We start from the raw sequence: 24,719 nt of genomic DNA, 5'->3' as shown, positions 1-24,719 counted from the left end.
GTCGGCAGCGACGACAGTTAAAGCGGCCAACGCCTTAGCGATTGTGGCCCGTTACGACAGGGAGCTATGGTACAAGAAAGCTCCCCTACTGGACTTCCTACCAGACGACAAGAGAGTGGAGGCCCTAGAGATTCTGCAGGACGGTGAGGTGGCGTCGGACCACGCCAGAACGGTGGCAACAGACGTTGCCGACACTGGGTTTCGCCAGTTAGGCAACAGTGTTTGCCTTCGACGACGAGGCTGGCTCAAGGCGACAGACTTCCAACAGGACGTCCAGACCAGGGTATTGGACATGCCGTTCGACGGCAACAACCTGTTTGGGAAAACGGTGGATGAGACACTGCAGGCCATCAAGGCCGACACATAGACGGCCCGAGCCCTGGGAGTCCTTCAGCAACGACGGCCCTTTCGGAGCGCCGGAGGCAGACAGGGGCACTCCAAGGGATCAGGCGGTGGTTCCTCTACGTACATCCAGGCAGCCTGCTCCTCGTCCCAGGAGGCCTACAGAGGTTGCGGCAAACAAGAAGGATCTCGTCGTCCTCGCCAAGGAGGCCAAGGCCACCTCCAAGCAAGATTGAACCGGCAGTAGCGTCGGGCCCCCACCGAAGCACCCCGGTGGGAGGCCGGCTGGCGAAGTTCGTCAGCGTGTGGGAGTCCATCTCCACCGACCGTTGGGTGCTGGATACCCTGGCCCCACGGGTACACTCTCGAATTCCAAAAGAAGTGTCCCCGCATTCCTCAGGTGGCCAAGAAGGAAAATCACGTCCCTCAACTGCTGTTGGAGGTAAAGGCGATGCTCAAGAAAGGTGCCATCGAGCTCGTCCCCAAGAGGCTCCGGGGCTCTGGACTATACTTAAGATACTTCCTCGTCAGAAAGAAGACAGGCGGTTGGCGCCCCATCCTGGACCTACGTCGGTTGAACAAATACATCAAGGCACAGAAGTTCAGGATGGTCACTCTCCAGCACGTGCTGGGACAACTGGAGGAGGGCGACTTCCTATCGTCGTTGGACTTGGAGGATGCTTACTTCCACATCCCCATCCTAAAAGGGCACCGAAAGTTCCTCAGATTCGTAGTTCAAGGGCGCCACTACCAATTCAGAGCTCTGCCATTCGGATTGAAGTCGGCACCAAGGGTGTTCACCAAGTGCCTAGCACCGTTGGCGACGCGGCTGCGCCTGCAGGGGATCCATGTCTACCCCTACCTGGACGACTGGCTCATCCGTGCAAGGACAAAAGTACTCACCGTCGAGCACACGGCGAAGACCGTCCGCTTACTCAAGGAGCTGGGTTTCTCCATCAACTACCTGAAATCCCATCTGGTTCCGTCGCAGGCGGCACTTTCTGGGAGCAAAGCTCGATACAGTGGAACGATTGGCTTCTCCGTCGGAGAAAAGCACGAAGGCCATTTTAGGCAAAGTGCAGCGCCTGCTAGCCACGGACGTGGCCAGGGTGAGATCCATCAAGTCCCTCCTCGGAATGATGTCCTCATGCATCTAACTAGTGCGCCTGTGCAGGCTACGGATGCGTCCTCTACAGGAGTTCCTCGACGCCCGCTGGATGCAAGCGGCAGGCAGCTTCGAAGACAAGATCCCCCTCAACTAGGTTTTCCGTCGGGCGATTCAGTGGTGGGGCACCCGTGCACACCTCACGGCGGGCACGGACTTCGAGACCCCGGCACATCAGGAGACGGTGACGACGGACGCATCCCTGGAGCGATGGGGTGCGCACACCGGAGATCTACACGCAAGAGGCCTTTGGCTCCCGGAAGAAAGGTCTCTCCATATCAACGTCTTGGAGCTCCGCGCCGTGTTCTGGGCGCTCAAGTCGTTCCTCCCGTCCCTCAAGGGCAAAGTCGTGAGGATCTTCACCGACAACACCACCACCACGTACTACATCCGGAAGCAGGGTGGCACCAGATCCCCAGCCCTATCCATGGAGGCCCTGGATCTGTGGCACTGGGCCGTCACCCAGGGGATGTTTCTGGTTCCCTTCCATCTGGCAGGAATAAAAAACACCATTGCCGACTCACTCAGCAGGGAGCTGCGCTCGTGCCACGAGTGGGAACTACGTCAGGATCAAGTGGATCGGCTCCTCCAACGATGGGGCAAACCCCAGATCGACCTGTTTGCGACAGCGACGAACTCCAAGTGCCAGAGGTTCGCCAGCAGGTTTCCCCAGCCGAGGAGCATGGGCGACGCTTTCTCGTTCCCCTGGGACGGCCTGTTCCTTTATGCGTTTCCTCCGTTGCCGCTGCTGCTTCGACTCATCAGCCAGCTCAAGAGGTCCCAGTGCAGGATGATACTCATCGCACCGGCGTGGCCGAGACAGATCTGGTTCCCGGACCTTCTGGACCTCTCAGCGTCCCCACCAGTCAAGCTGTCGATGGACGCAGATCTTCCCTCCAGAGAGGGAGGCGCCATTCTTCATCACGACCCGGAGTCGCTGAACTTGCAGGCCTGGCTCCTGCAGCACTAGAGATTGGAGGGTACGATATCCCGGCTGACTGCAGAGAGATTCTTGCAAAGGCCAGGGCGTCCTCAACTCTCAAGTGCTACGGACATAAGTGGAAGAGGTTCTCTGTCTGGTGCCGTGCACAGAAGATCAACCCTCTATGGATTACGGCACCTCAAGTGCTACCATACCTACTGTCGCTGGCCAAAGCTGGACGAGCTCACGCTTCCATCAAGATACATCTGGCAGCGATCTCCCGATACACCAGAAATACAGGACGGCCGTCCTTGTGGTCTCATCGACTGGTGAAGGAATTTATGAAGGGACTGTTCCGATCGTTCCCGCCGGTGAAGGCTCCAGCCCCGGCGTGGGAGCTCAACGTGGTGCTGACCAGGCTCATGGGGCCGCCATTTGAGCCCTTGCATTCGGCTCCATTGAAGTTCCTGTCGTGGAAGACAGCGTTCCTTTTGGCCATCACCTCCGCATGACGCGTGGGAGAGATTCAGGCCCTATCCTGCAAGCCTCCATACTTGACATTTCACGATACGGGGGTGGTGCTGAGGAAGCACCCCTCTTTCATGCCCAAGGAGCCATCGGACTTCCATCTTAACGAGCCCTTGGTGTTGCCAGTTTTCTTTCCGTCGCCTTTGTCGCCAGCCGAGAGGACTTTGCACTCGCTGGATGTAGCTAGAGCGCTTAAGTTCTACGTGGACCGAATGAAGAGTTTTCGGAAGACATCACAGCTGTTTGTGAACTTTGGACCTGTGAACCAAGGGAAGGCTCTCTCGAAGGCTTCCATTTCCAGATGGCTCTCCGGCTGCATCATGCACTGTCATCGGTTGGCCAACCGACCGTTGCCCGGCCGTCCGAGAGCCCATTCGACCAGAGCGATCGCTGCTACTACGGTGTTCTTGTCTGGTGTGCCCCTGCTGGACATCTGCAGGGCTGCTACGTGGAGGTTGACGCACACCTTCACGAGATTCTACTGCATCGACCAGGATTCCCGGGAGGAGTCCAGAGTCGGCCAAGCAGTGCTGCCCAACCTGTTCGTCTGAAGGTGGACCTGGTGAGGCGGTAAGAGTTGCTTAATGTTGAGTTTATGTAATGCTTAATGTTGAGACTTTTGCCACCTCCCGTGGTTGTGCATGTGTGTACTGCTATGTATTCTTATATTCATGAGCATGTGAATCCATGCCAGACCCCATGCTGGAGAAGGAACAAGTTACTTACCTGGAACTGTTGTTCTCCAGCATGGGTCTGGCATGGATTCACATGCTAACCCTCCCTCCTTCCCCTCTGTGGCTCTTCACTTGGTCATACTGCCACTTTACGTGCTACCAAATCTGAAGATAGCTGCCAGAGGAGGGGCTTAGGTAGAGGGCAGTCATTGGCTGGGGGCAGTATGACACAGAGACCAGTGATTGGTTATTAGTAGAAAGACAGTTCAGAAACTAAACTGAAACTGATTTTTTCTTTACCGAGGATTCCCAGCCTGACGGGGAATATTCATGAGCATGTGAATCCATGCCAGACCCATGCTGGAGAACAACAGTTACAGGTAAGTAACTTGTTCCTTCTCCATCTTCCCAGAGTCTTCCTCGCTGGATTCTTCATACCCGGCTTGAAGGCTGTTGCTGTGGGAAGTCTGTTTTTCCTTTTCTTGGTTGTCGTCGTTTGCGTAGGATTCAAGCTTCTGGGCACCAGATCCTTTAAACCACACCTTGGAAATAAGCCTATAGCTACCCTGATTGTTACGCCTTGCAGGAGCCGTTTCCGCTGAACGCCCGGTGTGAGTACTTTCCTTTGGGTCCTCTGGTGGGTGATTAGTCCTGATGAGAAAAGGACCTAGGCTAATTAGCCATCGGTGTGGGCCGCACACCTGTAATACCCACTGGGGGTTAAATCACTTGTCTTTTGTCTTTGGAAACTGAGGTCGGGTTACAAAATGTTTTTTGTAAATGCATTTATTCACAAAATTATTTTCTTGTTACTTGTGTTGGCAATTGGTTAAACATCACCAATTTGTTGAATGCTATTTTACTGGCAAATGGAAAACCCTATGGCTAATGCATTTCGGAAATATTTTCCTTCTTCAGAGCCGGGTTTGACCACATAATATTACTGTTAGAGTATTCATCACATGCAATGCAATGCAAATATAAATACAGTTTTGCCAAAACAGGGTACCCACAGGTGATGGACGTACACATAACACAGAGAAGAGAGAACATTTCAGACTGTCAGTAACCTAGGCAAAAATATACTTCATGTTTCTATACTTTTTACATATAGGTTTGTTCATGTTAAACTCCGATATCGTGGTTTTAAATCATCCTTGTTATATTATTCCTTTGATTATACAACGGTTAGTGTGGTAGTAAGTCAAATGCATAAAAAAGCTGCATACTGCCATGTTAATCAAGGTGCTTGTTACTATCTGTGAGTAACCGGGTTGTGCTAGGTGAATCACCCTCCTTCCCCCCACTTTGTCACTGACCTGATAGTAGGTGACTGCTCTGTTCAGGATCAGCGTTGAAACTCAAGATCGGTATGCGTTCGCAGAACGCTGCAAAAGTAAAGCATTGTGACAAGCGTAAATCAACAAATCTGTTGACCTTAGATAAGCTAATCTCCTGGTTGCCTTGCTCTGTGAAACAGAGTTCATCCAGCCTTTCCCTTGTTAGTGCGTTCTCCACGCTTACCTTCTATGCCTATGCCTATACCGCGCTGATGTGGTTCTTGTTCCAGTGACGTGCAGCCTCACTAACATATAATGTACCAGCACCCTCTAAATCCATTTTGAAAGAAATGTAATTTGGCTGTTCATTGCACAGCCACGAGGATCTGCCCATTCCAATATGGCCGGCACGCTCTACAGCGAGCCGCCATTTTATATATAAACGTTGCCATGGCAACGCCCAACTTGCACACAGTGACCGGGCTTCACAGCTGTGCCGCATGACACCGGAACAAGAACCACATCAGCGTGGTATGCGCATAGAAGGTAAGCGTGGAGAACGCACTAACAAGGGAAAGGCTGGATGAACTCTGTTTCACAGAGCGAGGCGACTCGGAGATTAGCTTATCTAAGGTCAACAGATTTGTTGATTTACGCTTGTCACAATGCTTTACTTTTGCAGCGTTCTACGAACGCATACCGATCTTGAGTATCCGCGCTGATCCTGAACAGAGCAGTCACCTGCTATCAGGTCAGTGGCAAAATGGGGTGAAGGAGGGTGATTCAGCTAGCACAATCTGGTTACTCACAGATAGCAACAAGCACCTCGATTAACATGGCACTATGCAACTTTTTTATGCATTTGACTTACTACCACACTAACCATTGTATAATCAAAGGGATAATATAACAAGGATGAGTTAAAACCACAATATCAGAGTTTAACATGAACAAACCAATTTGTAAATAGTATAGAAACATGAAGTATATTTTTACCAAGGTTACTGACAGTCTGAAATGTTCTCTCTTCTCTGTGTTATGTGTACGTCCATCACCTGTGGGTACCCTGTTTTGCCAAAACTAGGCAAAACAGGGTACCCACAGGTATTTATATTTGCATTGCATTGCATGTGATGAATATTCTTAACAGTAATATTATGTGGTCAAACCAGGCTCTGAAGAAGGAAAATATCTCCGAAATGCATTAGCCATAGGGTTTTCCATTTGCCAGTAAAATAGTATTAAACAAATTGATGATGTTTAACCAATTGCCAACACAAGTAACAAGAAAATAATTTTGTGAATAAATGCATTTACGAAAAACAGTAACCCGACCTCATTGTTAAAAAAGACAAGACAAGTGATTTAACCCCCAGTGGGTATTGCAGATGTGCGGCCCACACCAATGGCTAATTAGCCTAGGTCCTTTTCTCTTCAGTCTACGACGAGTGCTCAGCATGGAGGTACTTTACAGTGGGCTGCACCCTACTAAACATCATTATCTTAAAGCAAGTACTAAGATAATCAAATCCCATAAATACACGTGAAACAAGCTGTGCACCCTCTCCCATTCTTCAATTTGATTATTCCTGACTGTGATTCCCATTGACTTATACTGGTGGCTCACCTGCATTTTCCTCTAGGGCCTGTTCTTCGGGCCTCCTCTGCTCCTCCCTGGGGTTGTTTTCAACAAAATCCATAGCTGTGAGGTCGAAGACTTGCCTTCATTGAAGTAATATAGCCCATTGACTCCTCTGGAACTTTCTACCTATTTTGGAACTCACTCTGGGGGTTCATCAGGGATGTCAATTCACCAAAATACCAGGGGTAGCAGAAGTGACATCACACACCTGATGACATCACAGGAAGTGATGTGATATGACCATTGACCCTGGTGACATCACATGAAATGGCATTTAATTCCCCCACCACCTGAAGTGACTGATAGGTGTAAAAACATAAAGCTTACATTTCATAAAATACCAACCATCACTTAAGCAGAACATTGGACTTTTTAGATACTTAGACGAATCCCAGGGTGTATTGTTACTGCATCCATGAGGGAGGTCCCTTCCCATGAGGCCAGGGAGTTGAGGCCGCTACCCAATAGTCCCCCTTGGGGTGGTACTCAGCAGGTGGATCTCATGGGGAGGGAAGCCCTCTATGGGACCAGTGACAATCACCTTGAGAGAATTTGGTATTCCCCCCTCCCTCATCTCTGTTGCTTCTTTTTACCGTACTCACTACCCTGTGGTTCCCCACACCTCTTGCTATTGTTGTATTATTGTGGTAATCAAGTCCCAGGAAAGTACTGAGACAAAAAAGAGTGCTGCTGAACTTTGTGAAGATCATCAGTTCAGTACTGTGACGAGGAGGAAGGATCGAGTAATGAAGAATACCTATGGGAACCATTACATGCAGGCTAGTTGATGGAGACTGCCTATTGGTTATGCCGAGTATAAATTAGAAGAGGGACAATGTCATTCATCAAATCATCCCCTGAAGAACTGAGAGCGAACTTTGAATGCGGCAGGCAGAGAAGCACAGGAACCAGCTGTGGATCGGTACGCTGGTGGGATGAAGCCACTGTCTCTAAGGGCGCTGGCAAGATCTGGCAGGCCACGAGAAAGCAAACGAAAGCCAAATCCACTGAGGACTTGGTACGCCTGCTGGAGGAAAGCCACGCAGCCTGACTCACTGGAGCAGGGACGCAGACGAGAGCGGAAGCAGAGAAAGACGGAGCAGAAGCTCATCCGGAGAAGCCTGAGGAGGACGCTACGCAGCAGGAGCCCAGAAGCAAGGTACAGGTACTGCCTGGATCCATGAAAGAGGCTAGGAACTGAGCAAGGGGAGCCCAAAGAGGGTTGTGGACCCGACACGAGTTAAAGCAGATGATAAAATATGGGTCAAGCACCCCAACCTAAATATAAAGACACAGACCTATGATGCATCAAAACAGGAGAGTATATGTTGTGTCCTGGAACGCCAATACAAAGGGATCTGAGACCCAAGTGAACCACAGAGGCAAAGCTCAAGTAAATGGGTCAGGGACACAAACACAGTCAAGGGGAGAGACTAATAAAACAGACATGTCATATCAGTAGACACTTGGCAGGTGAGTATACCAAGTGTCTTGGGAAGCCAATACAAAGGTATCTGGAACTCAAGTGAACCGCAAGGCAAAGCCAAAGTAGATGGATCGTGGACCCTGAGGAAAACCAGCAGAAAAAGACTGAAAACTGTGTGAGCCATCACATGTGGAACAGTAACTGGCAGGAGAGTACACCAGGTGTGTTCAGTGTTTTAGAGAACAAAGATGGGGTAGAGAATCCCAAAAAGCAGCACACCAGGGTCTGGGACCCATATGAGATGGGGCAAGATCTACAAAAGTCAAACACAAGGGTCTGGCGCCCATACAAGCGCGAAGAAAGGATATGGGTTGTTTGACATAAAATCTTGACCTACTGCTGATTTGACCAAATTTTGTTGGATTTCTTTTTGACCTACTGCAGAGGGAAAACCCCTCCAAGCCCACCGCAACTCCCCATAATGCACTGGGAGAACCCCTGCACACCCCCCAACTTCCTCCCACTCAACCTATTCTCTTATCCCACAACTATTTTTGAATTAAAATATACAATTTGACAAACCGAAATGGACCAAAACGATGCAGACAAATCGGAGTAGGTAACGTTGGCATTAGGTCAACTATACCAATACTCAAAGAAATACATGGTCAAGGGGTTGAGGCCCAGAACAAGTTGGGGGGAGCCCAGAGAGACTATAAAGGGGGTCTGGAACTAATACAGAAGAAAAAGAAGAGCTGTTGAACAAGTTGGGGAGATTATAAAACAGCGCAGAGGGGTCTGCAACCCACGTGAAAGAGAGAGAGAGAGACATTTGATGGAAATCTGAGCTTCCTAGTCAAGTCTGACAGGACAGTTCATTAGACTTAGCGCTACAGTTTTGAGTTGGAAAAAGAAAGAAAAGTTCTATACTAAAGTCTGATGGGATACGGAACCAGACTTAACACTATGTTTGGGAATTGACACTTGTGAACTGTGTTTAAGGAATCGGTCATTGTGTTTCCGCACCATAAACTGAACGTTAAAGGCCTGTATCCAAAGCGAGAGAAGCCTCCCTCTGGATCAAAAAGATGCGCAGGTTTTCCTTAGTTAAGTGTAAGGGAAGGGAATAAGTTTTGGCACAGGACGGTGGACCTATTATTTAACGAGACATCCTGACAGAGTCCTTGGTGTTTTAGTTGAGGCAGAACAACCCTTCATAGAAATAGGGCAAGATAGGGTTTTCCTTTTCTTTATTTCTACAATAAAACTATTTGATAACAAGCATGCCACCACTGCGTCAGACTTGTACTTCTGCACCCTTAAGAGACCAAGCACATTTTCACTGGGGTGCTGATTTGACATGCCATGCAGGGAGTCATATTCTGAGATACGTAGACCAAGTAGAACCAACATAGGACAGGGGCGCTGCCATGCATATGCCACAATAGCCTCATACCTCATATGGCCATTGTCTGTTATTGCCTTACAGCCTAGTTATGGTGATTATATCTAAGTTACAGCTTTGCATATCCAGTTGCTTCTTTCATATGCCAAGTGCATCCTCAAATGTCCATTTATGCCACCCAATGTGCGTTAAAGCCCCATATAGTGGATAGTCAGCGGAATAGCCAACTGACACAAACCCCAAGCACTGTAATATGTAACAAAGAACCTTTTATTTCTTTTTTTATTGCAGAAAGACTCATAATTTTAAGTTTATAGAGACAATATCTACCAATCAAATTTTTATACAAAAGTTCATAACAAACAAACTGAAAGGGATCCCATTAAACCTCAATGTGTTTCGATCCATACACGATTCATCTTTTGGAGGACCAAGAAGCTGACCCCACAGCATTGTTCTCTTAGAAACACTAGAAACACTTATGTACCAGCACGTTATAAATGCCATATATCATATATGGTGCTGACCATAAATGCGGTTGACCGTACATTCCTGAGCCATATGGTGAGTGGCATATACGGTTGAGTAGACCTTGCTATGATTCACACCTGTGACCTGCAGAACGCAGTGAGCACTTAACCGGCTGAGCTATCTTATCAGCTATTTCTTCTTAAATATGAATACCATAGCATTTGCTAATGATTAACACAACAGTGATATTTCAACTGCTTCTAAGTACTGTAATGATGTCATGGTCCTCTAGTAAACCTGATGATAGAGGAGCTATATGTTCTTTTTTAAAGGACTGGAGGGGACAGGAGAGGTTGATGGGTAGATATCCTGATAAATGTGTTTAACTGCACAATTGATTAAACAGCATTGTGCCACAACTGGATAGCTCTGCAAGATGAAAGCTCATCTCTAACATGTGCCAGTTTGCACTTTCATGTTCATATTTCAGCAGGACTGAATCAGTCCTTCATTCTTCTGAGGTTGATGCACTTAGTACTATTAGATTTCATACTAATAACGCCCATCTTTACGGTGCTTGAAAGCAGGAGGCATCAGGGGTAGGACATGAAGTGCTATACATACAAATATGATATGCTAACAATTTTACTTGGATATGGGAAAATCAAGGCCACAGTAACTACAAAAAAGCCAGTATTTTGGCACAATATTATTGGCCCAAAAAAGCAACTTTGACTCACAAGTTAACTCTAAATAAGTAGGTGTTCATCTGGAGCATCGAGTCTGTCTGACATATACATACAAATAGTACTCTTCAGTCTTGCTTTTGCGAATATAGCACATTAGAGAAAGCCAAACTTCACAGTGTGATTTTTAAAAAATTAAAGGGAGTTCTAAAAACAGGTCCCTTGTGGACCTCAGTCTCGCCAGGGTTCTCAACAGGTCCCTCCTAGAACTTGGCTTTCACAGCATTCAAAACAGGTCACTCCTTAGATCTTGGCTTTGGCTTTCATAACAAACCCCTCCTTCAGTCAGAGCTCTGGGGGGGGATGTATTCCTCAAAGGTTCTGATCTCTAGATGTGTTTCTCTGGAGGCTATTGCGGCATAGCTGGGAGCTAGGTGGCAGGACCTCTCATCCACCACCCTCAGAGAGGCACATTGGATTGGCCTGCCAGCCCAGTCCCTGGTGGCTTGCTTTCCCTACATAACAGAATGAGGAGTTCTGCCACCTCACCAAAACGAACTCCTTAGCCCCTCCCGGCAATGCTGCTGCTTCTATTTTTAATGCACCTCAGAGGCCATCTTGGATTCTTTTACTGCTCATTGACTGAGGTGATCCCCAATTTGGATATTTGTGCCCCAGGACTAACTGCTAATATCGCTTTTAAAATATTACTGTTTCATCCATTTAGCATTTCCTGATGTTCCTTTACGCAGCTGTGCACTGCTAGTGTTGACACAAGATGCATAATGTTAATATATTTATGACTTAAACAATTGTTTTTTTAATTTATAAAGTGCATCTCACTCCCAGACTGAACCCATAGTTCTACCAAGATGGTGAAAGCAGGCAGATTACCTGTCTGGATAGTCCTTTCAACAGTATAATAAGGTTTTAGCCATTTACGCAACATAGTGTCGTCTGCCAACATTTTCATTATAATGGATTCCTTCCTCCTTTGTGGTATCCTATCTTCTGAAACATTTCTGCCTGTAGGGGGCTTAGCTTGGCTCTACGTTTGCTCAATCTCAGTGCCTCTACGTGTCCTCTGCTATATATAGAGGAGCTGTAACCTTGGTTCCTTATTTCCATACACTCTGTTCGATTCAAGAATACGCCTCTGAATTTTCAAATTTGTCGTTGCCGTGCCCAAACCTGCAAAGACCTCAGGGTTCAATCCGTGCGCAGACTTTGGACGGTAGATATCGATTTCGGATCTGCACCAGATCGGTCTATACTGCTTGGGCAATGAACCAGACACCCAGGATTGTGAATGGTCAGTCCAGGCATTCGAAAGCCCTCCGGGAACAGGTGGCAAAACCTTTGTCCACAAGACGAAAGGTGATATCGCGCAATCTTGTTTGAGGTCATGCGTATCGTTGGTTGAGGAGAGGTCCCCTCCACGTAAGGAAAATAAGTTGTAGTAGAAGCAGCACCACAGATCCCGCTCAGAGTATCCTGGCACCAGCATTCTGCCTCCTCTTCCAAAAATAGCCAACAATCAAGAGGTTCTCCAGAGCTGGGTAAGGTATCTTTTCCTACCCAATCCTCCATCCCAGAAGAATAGGAACGATTTTGCCAAGAGATGCTCCACTTCTTCGCCAAAAAAAGTCTGTTTCAGTCTCGGCGCATTCTGCTCTGGTGACGGTGCTGTTGACTTAAGCCTTACTGCTGACGGGACCCACTGTGTCTTCCGTGACTGGCAGGGATCCCGCTGTGGACTACTCCCGCACGCCTATGAGCTTGGGCCTGCCAAGAAGTGGGAAGAGCTTCCCCTCCACCCGACTCTGTCTTCGGTGTCGAGATCTTAGCACTAACCGAGACGTCATCTGCACCGGTCGGCACCTCGGACACCAAAGAACCTCGGGAGTATGCTCCCTTTCCATATAAACCATATATGTTGACGATGTGTAGTATCTACGACGAGGAGGTGGACCAGGTACCCTTTTGGTTTGTACCCTTGGTCTCCAGGGAATAGAGGGACTTCCTGGACAAATTCTACAAAGGGGATGAGAATATTCAGGGGCTGGCCTCGGACCTCCAAAAGGCCAGTGGCCTATACACATCCCCTGAGCTGGTTGTTCGGATGTTCTTCCAGCCCATTCCCTTGTTAAGCCTCAGGCCTCTTTATAAAGGTTGACGGCGAAGTTGGCCGATACCATGGGGCTCTCCATCCAGTCATGGCTGTAAATTCAGTTGGAAATTGATGGACATCCAGGAAGAGGTTCTCGGAAATGAAACGCTACTGCTCTTTAATGTGGCAGTAGAATCCCCCTGTATTGGGGGTATGGGAGATACCTGCTTTTACATTGGCAGTTGACAGGGAGCAGGCCAAGAAGCATTGCCCTGCTTCCTCTGGCTCCCTTTTTCTGTTCACTCATGTCTCACTGGGGAGCTTGGTGGTGCAGGCCACAACTGCCAATGTGTGAAGTCTTCCATAGTCCCCCCTCTCTCCCAACTGATGGGGAAAGTAAGAAACTGGATGCTTAGGGGAACAAGGGATTTGCTTCTTGCATCTTGGTGAAATTCTCTTTTGGCCTATGGTTCACTGTTGAGAATGTGGCTGAGCAAACCCCCTGAGGAGAAGATGAGGCCCAACTTCCTGTCTATCGTGACAGGCAGGGAGGCTTCCCATCAGCTTCTACAATCTGGGCTGGACACGGCTGTGTGGGCAGGTCAATGGGCACACTTGTGGTGCTCAGGTGCCACTCGCGGATGAGAACATCTGGCTCTGCACAAGATGTCCAGGCTAAACATCTGGACATGCCCTTTGATGGCCAAAACATGTTTGCGGCAAAGGTTGCTGATGCCCCACCAGAAATTGTAAGCATCAAAGGCCATGGCAAAGTGGTTGGGCTTAGCTGTGCAGCAGCCCTCTACATCTTTAGGAAGAGGTTGAAGTTTTTGCCCTTAACGCTCCTACACCCTGTGGGGTTGAGGCCATGCCACCCCGGGAATACTGCAGGCCAGGTACTTCCTTAGAGGTAAAGGTGAGCCCTAAAATGAGCCTGCAGCCACTGTCCCCTCATCACTTCAACGGACAAATGAGGCTCATACACCCTGTGCGGTTGAGGCCATGCCACCCCGGGAATACTGCAGGGCAGGTACTTCCCTAGAGATAAAGGTGAGCCCTAAAATGAGCATCTGCAGCCACTGTCCCCTCATCACTTCAAGGGACAAATTACGCTCCTGCACCCTATGCGGTTGAGGCCATGCCACCCCGGGAATACCGCAGGGCAGGCACTTCCATAGAGGTAAAGGTGAGCCCTAAAATGAGCAGCTGCAGCCACTGTCCCCTCATCACTTCAAGGGATGAATGAGGCTCCTACTCCCTGTGGGGGTTGAGGCCATGCCACCCCGGGAATACTGCAGGGCAGGTGCTTCCCTAGAGGTAAAGGTGAGCCCTAAAATGAGCAGCTGCAGCCAGTGTCCCCTCATCACTTCAAGGGATGAATGAGGCTCCTACACCCTGTGGGGGTTGAGGCCATGCCACCCCGGGTATACTGCAGGGCAGGTACTTCCCTAGAGGTAAAGGTGAGCCCTAAAATGAGCAGCTGGAGCCACTGTCCCCTCATCACTTCAAGGGACGAATGAGGCTCATACACCCTGTGCGGTTGAGGCCATGCCACCCCGGGAATACCGCAGGGCAGGCACTTCCCTAGAGGTAAAGGTGAGCCCTAAAATGAGCAGCTGCAGCCACTGTCCCCTCATCACTTCAAGGGATGAATGAGGCTCCTACACCCTGTGGGGGTTGAGGCCATGCCACCCCGGGAATACTGCAGGCCAGGTACTTCCCTAGAGGTAAAAGTGAGCCCTGAGATGCGCAGCTGCAGCAACTGTCCCCTCATCACTTCAAGGAATGAATGAGGCTCCTACACCCTGTGGGGTTTGAGGCCATGCCACCCCGGGAATACCGCAGGGCGGGCACTTCCATAGAGGTAAAGGTGAGCCCTAAAATGAGCAGCTGCAGCCACTGTCCCCTCATCACTTCAAGGGATGAATGAGGCTCCTACACCCTGTGGGCTTGAGGCCATGCCACCCCGGGAATACCGCAGGGCAGGCACTTCCATAGAGGTAAAAGTGAGCCCTGAGATCAGCATCTGCAGCCACTGTCCCCTCATCACTTCAAGGGATGAATGAGGCTCCTACACCCTGTGGGCTTGAGGCCATGCCACCCCGGGAATACCGCAGGGCAGGTACTTCCCTAGAGGTAAAGGTGAGCCCTGAGATGAGCAGCTGCAGCCACTGTCCCCTCATCACTTCAAGGGACGAATGAGGCTCCTACACCCTGTGGGGGTTGAGGCCATGCCACCCCGGGAATACTGCAGGGCAGGTACTTCCCTAGAGATAAAGGTGAGCCCTAAAATGAGCAGCTGCAGCCACTGTCCCCTCATCACTTCAAGGGACGAATGAGGCTCATACACCCTGTGGGGGTTGAGGCCATGCCACCCTGGGAATACTGCAGGGCAGGTGCTTCCCTAGAGGTAAAGGTGAGCCCTAAAATGAGCAACTGCAGCCACTGTCCCCTCATCACTTCAAGGGACGAATGACGCTCCTGCACCCTGTGCGGTTGAGGCCATGCCACCCCGGGAATACTGCAGGGCAGGCACTTCCCTAGAGGTAAAGGTGAGCCCTAAAATGAGCATCTGCAGCCACTGTCCCCTCATCACTTCAAGGGACGAATTACGCTCCTGCACCCTGTGCGGTTGAGGCCATGCCACCCCGGGAATACCGCAGGGCGGGCACTTCCATAGAGGTAAAGGTGAGCCCTAAAATGAGCAGCTGCAGCCACTGTCCCCTCATCACTTCAAGGAATGAATGAGGCTCCTACACCCTGTAGGGGTTGAGGCCATGCCACCCCGGGAATACTGCAGGGCAGGTGCTTCCCTAGAGGTAAAGGTGAGCCCTAAAATGAGCAGCTGCAGCCACTGTCCCCTCATCACTTCAAGGGATGAATGAGGCTCCTACACCCTGTGGGGGTTGAGGCCATGCCACCCCGGGAATACTGTAGGGCAGGTACTTCCCTAGAGGTAAAGGTGAGCCCTAAAATGAGCAGCCACTGTCCCTACATCACTTCAAGGGATGAATGAGGTGCCTACACCCTGTGGGGGTTGAGGCCATGCCACCCCGGGAATACTGCAGGGCAGGTACTTCCCTAGAGTTAAAGGTGAGCCCTAAAATGAGCAGCTGCAGCCACTGTCCCCTCATCACTTCAAGGAATGAATGAGGCTCCTACACCCTGTGGGGTTGAGGCCATGCCACCCCGGGAATACTGCAGGGCAGGTACTTCCCTAGAGGTAAAGGTGAGCCCTGAGATGAGCAGCTGCAGCCACTGTCCCCTCATCACTTCAAGGAATGAATGAGGCTCCTACAACCTGTGGGGTTGAGGCCATGCCACCCCGGGAATACTGCAGGGCAGGTACTTCCCTAGAGTTAAAGTCATCACTTCAAGGGAGGAAACCTGTGAGGCGTTCTGCCACGCTTCCCCTGTCGGGGGAGGGGGTCTGACGAAGTAGGCGGACACTGTAAGGACTTTTTACTGGTTTTTATTAGATAATAAAGATAAGACCTATCTTTCCACTTTGCTATATGGGTGTTCCCTGCCTATGTATATAACTGAGGTGCTTGCCAGCCAGTCTCAAATGAATGAGTCCAATGTCCAAAAACATGTTCTAAATTACCCTACCACTATTCTAACAAAGTTAAATAAGATCAGGAGAATGTCTCCCTTCTCCTGATTGTATAATGTCAATGTCTTTTCTTTTCTTCACAAATACTTTTTAGTAGGCGATTCTTACATAGTCTCTTGTCACTTACTGTACCAGTTCTTGCCAATCTTTCACAATGTCTTTGGGTCTTTCTCCCCTTTTGGGATAGTTCGCCAATACTCCCTATTTGGTGTCTGTGTGCTTTGCTGATTCGGGTTGCTATACCGTTTTTAGTTCAGTACCATATACCTTCTTAGCTGTGAAACGCCTTCTTGGCTCTTAGGGATTCCCCTCCCCTCGGGTGGTTTAATCTGAATGCCTCTTCCCTTAAGTGGTTCACTTGTCTTTTCTTCCTTCCATAGAATTCTCTCTCTGATACTTTCCACTCCTTGACTTATGGGCTTTTTGTGTCTCTTCCCATGGTCTTTATACCCCAGTGCTCGAGTTCTCTTTCCTTGTTAATACAGTTCCACTTAATCGACTTTAAACTCAATGTCTCGTCAATTCTATTGGGATGAGTTTCTCTTGCTGCATAACGATTCACCGCCAGCCTCTCAGTCCTCTTGTTCTCCCCATTAACTTTGATTATGCAGGGGAATGTCACTGGGGCTTGTCCTAGCTCTGGTTTTCTTTGTTTGCTCCGCGCCTCTGTCTTCTCGACTCCGGCAGCATCCCACCCTGTCCTGTCTTTCCCCCAGGATCAGGTATGGCTGCAGGCAATGGGATGTCTCGCTGTTTCCTACGTGTTGTGGTTTTGGCTTCATTGGATGCCTACAACGAATCAGTCGTGATCACACCACCAAAGGGATTTGCATTCCCATCTCCTCTGCTTCTCACTACATGTAAACGCTGGGCCTCCACCATTTTGTTCTTGCATTCAAGCCACTACTGAAAGTCGTAGGCTACTCGGCTCTCCTCGGCACCACCTCTTACAGGTGTCATGCCGTAAGGAGGCTTCCCCTGCTTACACTGACTGCTCTCTCTCGACTTCGCCTCTCATCTGCATTTGTTGCTCTCTGTCTACTCATCACAGTTCTATGGAGGTCTACTATTAAAGAGACCGATCCTCTTTCTTGTTCGCAAGTCTATACTTTAGTTCTGTCTTCTGCCAGGTCCGTGGCTTCTAAAGTGGTCTTGATCTCGGACAGTCCTATATATGCCACTACGGGAAATGGCTTAGGGAACTCCACCCCGGAACGGGAGTCCTTGGCCCCTAAGGGGGGGGGGGGAGTCTCTCGCAGTGAGGTGCCACTTGCCATGAGCCCTAGGAAGGGTCTTTGGAAGCAGGCTCACCTCCTTAGCCTCAAAGGGCGAGATTCCCCCTTAGAGAGAAGGGACGAACTCCCTTGATTAGTGACAGGGGGAGACTTTCCACGTCCGATGCTTGGGCCTTACAGGTGGTTCTACAGGGTTACTGTCTCCCTTTCATGCAGCATCCTCGGGACCTCAGTCCTTACACCAGCACCTTGTCTCCAGGTCCCATTCTTGTGGAAGAGGTCCATCACCTTCTTTCGAAGAGGGCGATGGAACTGGTACTGCACTCACAACTAAGTAAGGTTTCGTACTCCACTTATTTTCTGGTGCCGAATGAGGACTGAGGCTTGTGGCCCATTCTGGAACTGAGGCTCTTGAATGTGTTCATGCACAAGGACAAGTTCAAGATGATTACACTAACCCAGATTTTGCAAGTCCTCGATTTGCAGGACTGGTTGGCATCACTGGACTTTCAGGACGCCTACTCCCACAAGCTGATTCATCAGAAACCAAGTAATTACCTAAGGTTTGTGGTGGGTCAACGTCACACCAGTCCTGCCGTTTGGTCTTTCTTCATCTCCCAGGCTTTTCACCAAGCTGCTTGCAGTGGTGGTGCTTTGCCTCAGGAGGTGGTGGGGCATTTGTCTTTCCCTACCAGGACTGGCTTGTCCCAGGTCTAGTGTCAGAGCATTGTCTCCGAACATGCACTGGATTGTAGGGCTTGGGCCTTTCCCTGTTATTCAAAATGTCTCAGGTTTTGCATTCCCAGCTTCTTCGATATATCAGAGCAGTCTTGGACACTCGCCTAGGCAGGACGTTCCTGCCAGAAGACCAAGTGGCAAACAACTTTGGATAGTCAATGTCCTCCAATCCTACTAACAAGTCCCATCCTCAGCCTTTCTGCGCCTTCGGGCCTTCATGGTCTCCTGCATTATAGCGGTACCAGAGAAAAGGCTGTACATGAGATGAATTCAGTGACTTCTCCATTGCCATGGTCGCAGTTTCATGGCCACATGTTGGACATTTTGCGGTTCTTGTACTAGGTGGCTTAGGATCTTGCATGGTGCACCATGCGAGACAATTTGCTGAGATAGGTTTTGTTTCGTCAATCTTGGCCCCAGATGATGGTGGTCACCGGTGCATCTCTGACTGGTTGGGCCGCTCTCCTGTCAGACCTGACATTGTGTGGACTATGGTGTCCTGCAAAGTCTTGGGAACACATCAACTTGCTGAAGCTGGGGCGATCAGGTTGGCCCTGGTCACCTTCCAACCCTATGTGAAACACAAGACTGCTTATCCGGACGGACAACAGTGTTGCCATGCACTATCTCAACAAACTAGGTGGTGTGGGATCCTTGCCTCGTTGCAGAGAAGCGATGCAACTGTTTCTGGGGTCTGGAGAATGGCATCTCTGATGGTGGCCCACCTGGCCGGAAGAGAGACTATCACAGCGGATGCCTTGAGCAGACAGACTTCAGCTGCCCATGAATAGGATCTGTGCCAGGATGTTCTAGAGGAGATCTTCTCCTTTTGGGAACTTCTCAAATAGACTGCTTTGCTTCCAATGTGAACAAGACCTTTTGTTCTGCTCTAGGGAATTCCCTCATCGGGAATCTCAGGGGGACAGACTGGCGGCCGAGGGGACTTTCAACCTCCTCTATCCATTCCAACCGATCCCTGTCATTCTGCTGGTTCTTAGGAGATCACAGCTGTTCGGAACAATGTTGATCCTAATCTCTCCGGATTAGGCCCAGATAGCATGATACCTGGAGTTGCTGGACATGTCTGTCTATCCTGCCCGGCACCTCCCGAATAGAGTAGACTTGCTCTCCCAATCGGAGGGGCGGCTTTTCCACTTGAAACTCAGCAGCCTGAACCTTCATGCTTGGCTATGGAGAGGTTGAGATATATGCAGTGGGACTTGTCAAATGACGTCCTTGATGTGCTCCTTTCAGCTCGGAAACCATCCACAAAGTCTGTATAGGCCTGCAGATAGCATACATTATCAGTTTGGTGCCAGGAGAGCGATCCAGACTCCTTATCCAGTTTGAGCACCTTCATTCCTGTTCTACTAGACTGCTCTCCCTTAAGGTGATTTTCCTGGTTGCCATCACTTCCACGAGATGTGGGAGTCAGCTCCAGGTGTTGTCTCTTAAACCTCCCTACTTGCTTTTCTCCAAGGAGAAGGTGACTTTGAGAGTCAGACCCTCTTTTCTTCCAAAAGTGGTCTTGATATTGATCTCTCTCAAAAGGTCCATCTTCTTGTGTTTTTTCCTCTGCATCATCCTTCCAAGGCAGAGGAACGATTCCTCCGGCTGGACCGGTGCAGGTCCTCAGCTACCATGTCTCTCGGATGAGAGAGGTTAGGAAAGATGGCCAGCTTTTCATTGATTGCGCTGGTGCTGGCAGGGCTGTGACCAAACGGGACCCTGTCAAGGTGGATCATTCTCTGCATCTCAGAATGCTATGATTTGGCAGAAAAGGATGTGCCTGACGGCCTCGGAGCTCATTCTACCAGAGGAGTGACTGCCACATCTCCCCTGCAGAGGGAAGTCCCTGTCCTGGACATCTGTGTGGCGGTTACGTGGGTTTCTCTACACACATTTGCTAAGCATTATTGTTGTATTCCCTTTGGGGCCAGAATGTCCGCTTTGTTAGGGCGGTGCTCCAGAGTTTGCTGCTCTAAGTGGTGTCCTTGCTTTCATTCTGCCTCTAGATATTCATACTGCTTTGGGAGTCTATCATAGATGAGGAATCTGTGAGAGGAAGGAATACAGTAGAATAGCAAATTGCTTCACTCTCGGTAATGTTCTTTCTGATGGATGTTCCTACCACAGATTCCTCGTCACCCCCACATACTTCTCTTGGCAAATAGCTAGTAGAACATTGGTTCTGCAGCCCCTCAGCGTCCGAGTGCTAGGGAAAAAGGGGGGGGCGGGTTGAGGTCACGGGATGTCGAGCTTCTATATATACTGCCTCCGATGTCATGTCTGGTGCGTAGCGAATAGAGGTGACGCAGAGCCCCCTGGCAGCGGAAATGTTTCCAAAGAACATCTGCGCGTTGGATAGGATACCATAGATGGATCATTCATCCTATTTCTTGTTTTTTTATGTAGGGAACATTCTATTTTCTGAACAAGGACTTTGACCTGGAGTGTAGTGGTGGAACCCAGCCATGAGGCAAGCCTGTCCTTTTTGTAGTAGGGACTCTGGCCATACAGTGTGACTTTAAGGTCATTTGTTTTTGCACTAGACGTAATGTGCAATCTTTGTGGTATTTGTTCACTGGATTATTGCAGCCATATTTTAATCCTATGAAGTTCATCGTAGGCCATATTTGACACGTCCTATATGGGCCGATGAGTTGTAGTTTAATTGGGAAGACACGTGGATTCAGGTCTACATATGGAAAGGGAAAGGGTTGCAGTAGTTTTGTGAGAAGACATGAATATTTATTTCTTTATTTTAATAGTGGGTGCAAGAGAGAAATAGCGTGAGAAAGAGAGATCACTTTGGGTTTGTTTACACTTTAAATATACTTTATTTTTCTTGTGATTTGTAAAGGTCGCAATTACCAATAGTTGGTTTTCAGTTTTGAATTTTGATTCCTTTTCACAGAAGCAGAAATAGACATTCGAATGAGAGAGGAATTCTCCAAAATGTGCTTTGAAACTCTGCTCCAGTTTTCCTTCAGTAATAAGGTCACGACTCCACAGGAAGGCTACATCTCAAGGATGGCTCTATCCGTTCTTCTCAAGCGATCACAGGATGTATTACAGCGCTACATAGAAGATGAAAGGCTCAGTGGAAAATGTCCTCTACCCCGGTAGGTATACACATTTGTTTAAAAAAAAATGTACTTGGACCAGTGGTAAGGGTGGTGTTTTGACTTGCATGTCGAAGACAGCTCTGTGAGGTGTACTTGGATAGATTTAATTAAATAAGGCATATAGGCATGTGCTCTTACCCAAGAGCACAAAGTCCCCGTTTACCAAAATATGGATTAGATGCCCTTCATAAATATTGCCATGAAATGTGGATCTTGGGCTGCACACCACAGATGTCACTGGACATCCCAGAATGCATCTTTAAGCGCCACTGCTTCCCCTCAATGGGCCTGTGCAAAGTGTTCCCTTGGAATCCAGAAATGTCTTCATGTCAGAACAGTGTCCTTCAAATAAATGGTTTTCTTCCAAATCCCATATCACTGGGTTTGTTTACCGCTAGCAATATTGTTGTTTTTGGGTGCCATATTGATGCCCATGCAGGGTTGACCCAATCACTACAGGGGTCGCCTGTGCCCCCGCCCACCTTTGGATCTAGATCACTCTAAAGGAGTGCACCTCTAAGATGGTCAGAACCGGGAAACTACTGACAAGAAAATAATTTTGTGTTCCTTTTAATGATGACCTTTTTCTATTCCCCTTACTAAAAGATGTTAAGGTTTGGAAACAGAGTAAATACCTACTGTAAGGGTTCAGGAAGAGGAGACTGGCACACGGATGGCATGCTTGTTGGCATAAACATTTATTTAGGCAAAAATAAAGAGGAAACCTATCTCTCCCCAACTCTAAGAGGGGTTCCCCTGCCTCTGCTAAGGAACTAAGGAATCGGTCATAATGTCCAAGTACATAAAGAGTCCACCCTTGTGTCAAAATGCCTACTTCTGTCCCTCACACTTGTAACTAATATAAAAGAAGTGGTGGATCTTCCTGGCCCAGAGGAATGACTCCCTTCTTGGTGGGAACATCACCTGAGAGTGTGACTCCCTTCACCAGGTTGCAGTTCCTTCCAGCCTGTGATGCTCTAAAGTTCTATGTTCCTATTCAAAACGCACATTTCCAACTCAAACATCATTCCTTTTTATCCATGGTTTGTTTCACTACTGGGTTTCTGGAGAATTCCTCCCTTCTCCAGGTATTTTATTCTCAGTGTTCTCACAGTGCCATGGGAATGACTCCCTTCCCCTTGCCTCCTTCTTTTTGGCTTCACGATATACACCACCAGGGGGTAGGGCTTCATTCTCCTGATCTTTCTTGGCTTCATGGGGCACAACACCAAGAGGTATTGCTTCCTTCTCCTGATGTCTCTTGGCTTCACGGTTCACAAAGGCTGGGGGCAATGACTCCCTTCCCCAAGCCCTTCTCAGACTTTAGTTTGCAGTTCACAGTGACGGGGGGAATGCCCCCTTTCCCCTGGCTTCTTTGCCCCTTTTGTTTTCACAATTCAATATTGCCAGGGGCAATGCCTCCTTTCCCCTGGCTTGGTTTGTACTTCAAAGGTTCACAGTTCACATGAACTCCCAATCTTATGGGTGCAGGTCCCAGACCTGTGCGATTCTCCCCTTATGGTGCTGCAGAACTGGTTCACGTACTGTGACTATGAGGATGTCTTGGGTTACTCGTGATTAAAGGGTACAGGTCCCTGACCCATGTTCAGACATTCGGTCTCCTTTTGGGCATCTCGCGGCCCCTGCTGATTTACTGTGTGATACAGCATCTCTGCAGCGTTTCTTTCCTCGCCTGCTGCTCTTCTCCTGTACACAGCGCATTCTAACTGCTTCTCGTGCCTGGACTAATGCTTCTACACTGCTCCGCTTGGTCTCTCCACAGCGGACCGGATAAGAACAGCTATGTTCCCCGTTCCGGTCTGCTTCTTGTCTCGCAGTTCCTCCAGGGAGGGCTTCTCTCCTTCCTAATTTCCCTCTTCAATTTTGAATGGGTTCTGCCCAATCAGGTTTCGGGAAATACTAGACCATCCATGCAAGTTCTCATGAGTGTTCTTTATCCTTCCGCACTTCTTCTTCTTCCCAGTACTGATCTTGAGGTCTTCTAGTGAGTTAATGTCCCTTGAGGAGACCACACTCTTCCTTGCCCCAGTACTTCCTACATTGATGGTATGGCAGAAACATATAGGAACACTAGTGAAAGTGTTGTTGGGATGTGTGTTGGGGTTAGGAGGGCTATGTGGATACCATGTTCTCCCCAGGTAGTCACTAATCCCATAGGGGGTTTCCCCCTCCCCATGAGATCCACCCGCTGAGTACCACCCCAGGGGGACTGTCGGCTAGCAGCCTCACCTCCCTAGCCTCTAGGAAAGGGGCTCCCCCAGGGGAGAAGTGACTACATCTAGGGATTCATCGCACTTCTGTGCAAGTGAAATCTGATCAGTGCATTACCATTAACACAATTGTTTGCTGTCCTTGCACTAAATTAGGTTTTTCTCCTCAAAATGCATTAACTCAATGACTAGATTTTCATTTTGGTGACAAAATATATATAATTGCCCTTCAAAACGTGTTTTTCAAAGAATGCGTACATATGCATAAAGTATATTTTTCTATTTTATTAATAATGTATTATTTTCAAAGGTATTAACTAAATTGTGTGTTGGGGAAGTGCCAGACAGTTGCTGAAGAGATCACCCTTCTGGGCACAAGTGCTAGCCAAGTGCAGCTTAAAACGGCTCTGAGAGATGAAGGGGGAAGACACCAGACCTGGGGTGATCCTATCAACAATATAATCAGTGCTCCCCTGCAGTAAGACGGCCATGGTGGTGTGCTAGCCTTGTACTTGAGGTGGGTGTGGTGAATTGTCAGGGGCTTGAACTGGTACTCCATAGTACTCCAGCAACGATGTACATCATGCAGTGGGGCTGCTGATGGTCCCCATATTGTGCTTGTCACTTAATGCATATCCCTGTCCCCCCTCCTGGCACCCCACCTCACCCCCACCAACACTGGCCTTGCAGTGTGCAGAGGACCCCCATTCTTTAGGGAATCCCTGCTACTACAAAGCCATTGTATATCTCTTGTGGTAGAAATCTCAGGAGTCCCCAACTACATTTTGCAGAGAGACCCTTGTCATTTTGTGCAACGCCACTGATTGGTGGCAGAGAAGCTAAACCTTATTGGTGTGTTAAGGAGGATGGATGGGCAGAAGGGGGTCTAACGCAGGTCTGCCAGGATTGTGATCGGCGGGTGACCCCAAAAAGAGAATAGATGCTCAACACCCCTTGATGTGAATTTGTCCTAAGTAGTAAAGTATCTGCCCAGCCATGGCTAATCTCCCAGAGGTGAACAGAGCCAGAGTATGGCCAATTTATTGGGAAGACGGGCCTGCTATGGCCTGACAAAGGCCTCAATGACCTCAGGAGAGGTAAGAAGACAATCCACCAGCCA

General features: G+C 48.9%; 1 protein-coding gene across 2 annotated transcripts in view; it reads left to right on the top strand.

The window, feature by feature from the left end:
* The window catches only part of MON2 (MON2 homolog, regulator of endosome-to-Golgi trafficking), a 1,155,350-nt gene that overhangs the window by 1,020,656 nt on the left and 109,975 nt on the right, over positions 1-24,719 (top strand). For both annotated transcript variants that reach the window (XM_069629845.1, XM_069629844.1), the window contains one exon: positions 21,158-21,365. In XM_069629845.1, coding sequence (XP_069485946.1) covers positions 21,158-21,365 — 208 coding nt within the window. The remainder of the gene's footprint in view (positions 1-21,157; positions 21,366-24,719) is intronic.

This window comes from Ambystoma mexicanum, chromosome 12, assembly GCF_040938575.1.
Source record: "Ambystoma mexicanum isolate Mex_15411 chromosome 12, UKY_AmexF1_1, whole genome shotgun sequence".
Lineage (NCBI taxonomy): Eukaryota > Metazoa > Chordata > Amphibia > Caudata > Ambystomatidae > Ambystoma > Ambystoma mexicanum.
The sequence above is the reverse complement of the archived record's forward strand: the minus strand, read 5'-3'. Positions and strand labels throughout refer to the sequence as shown.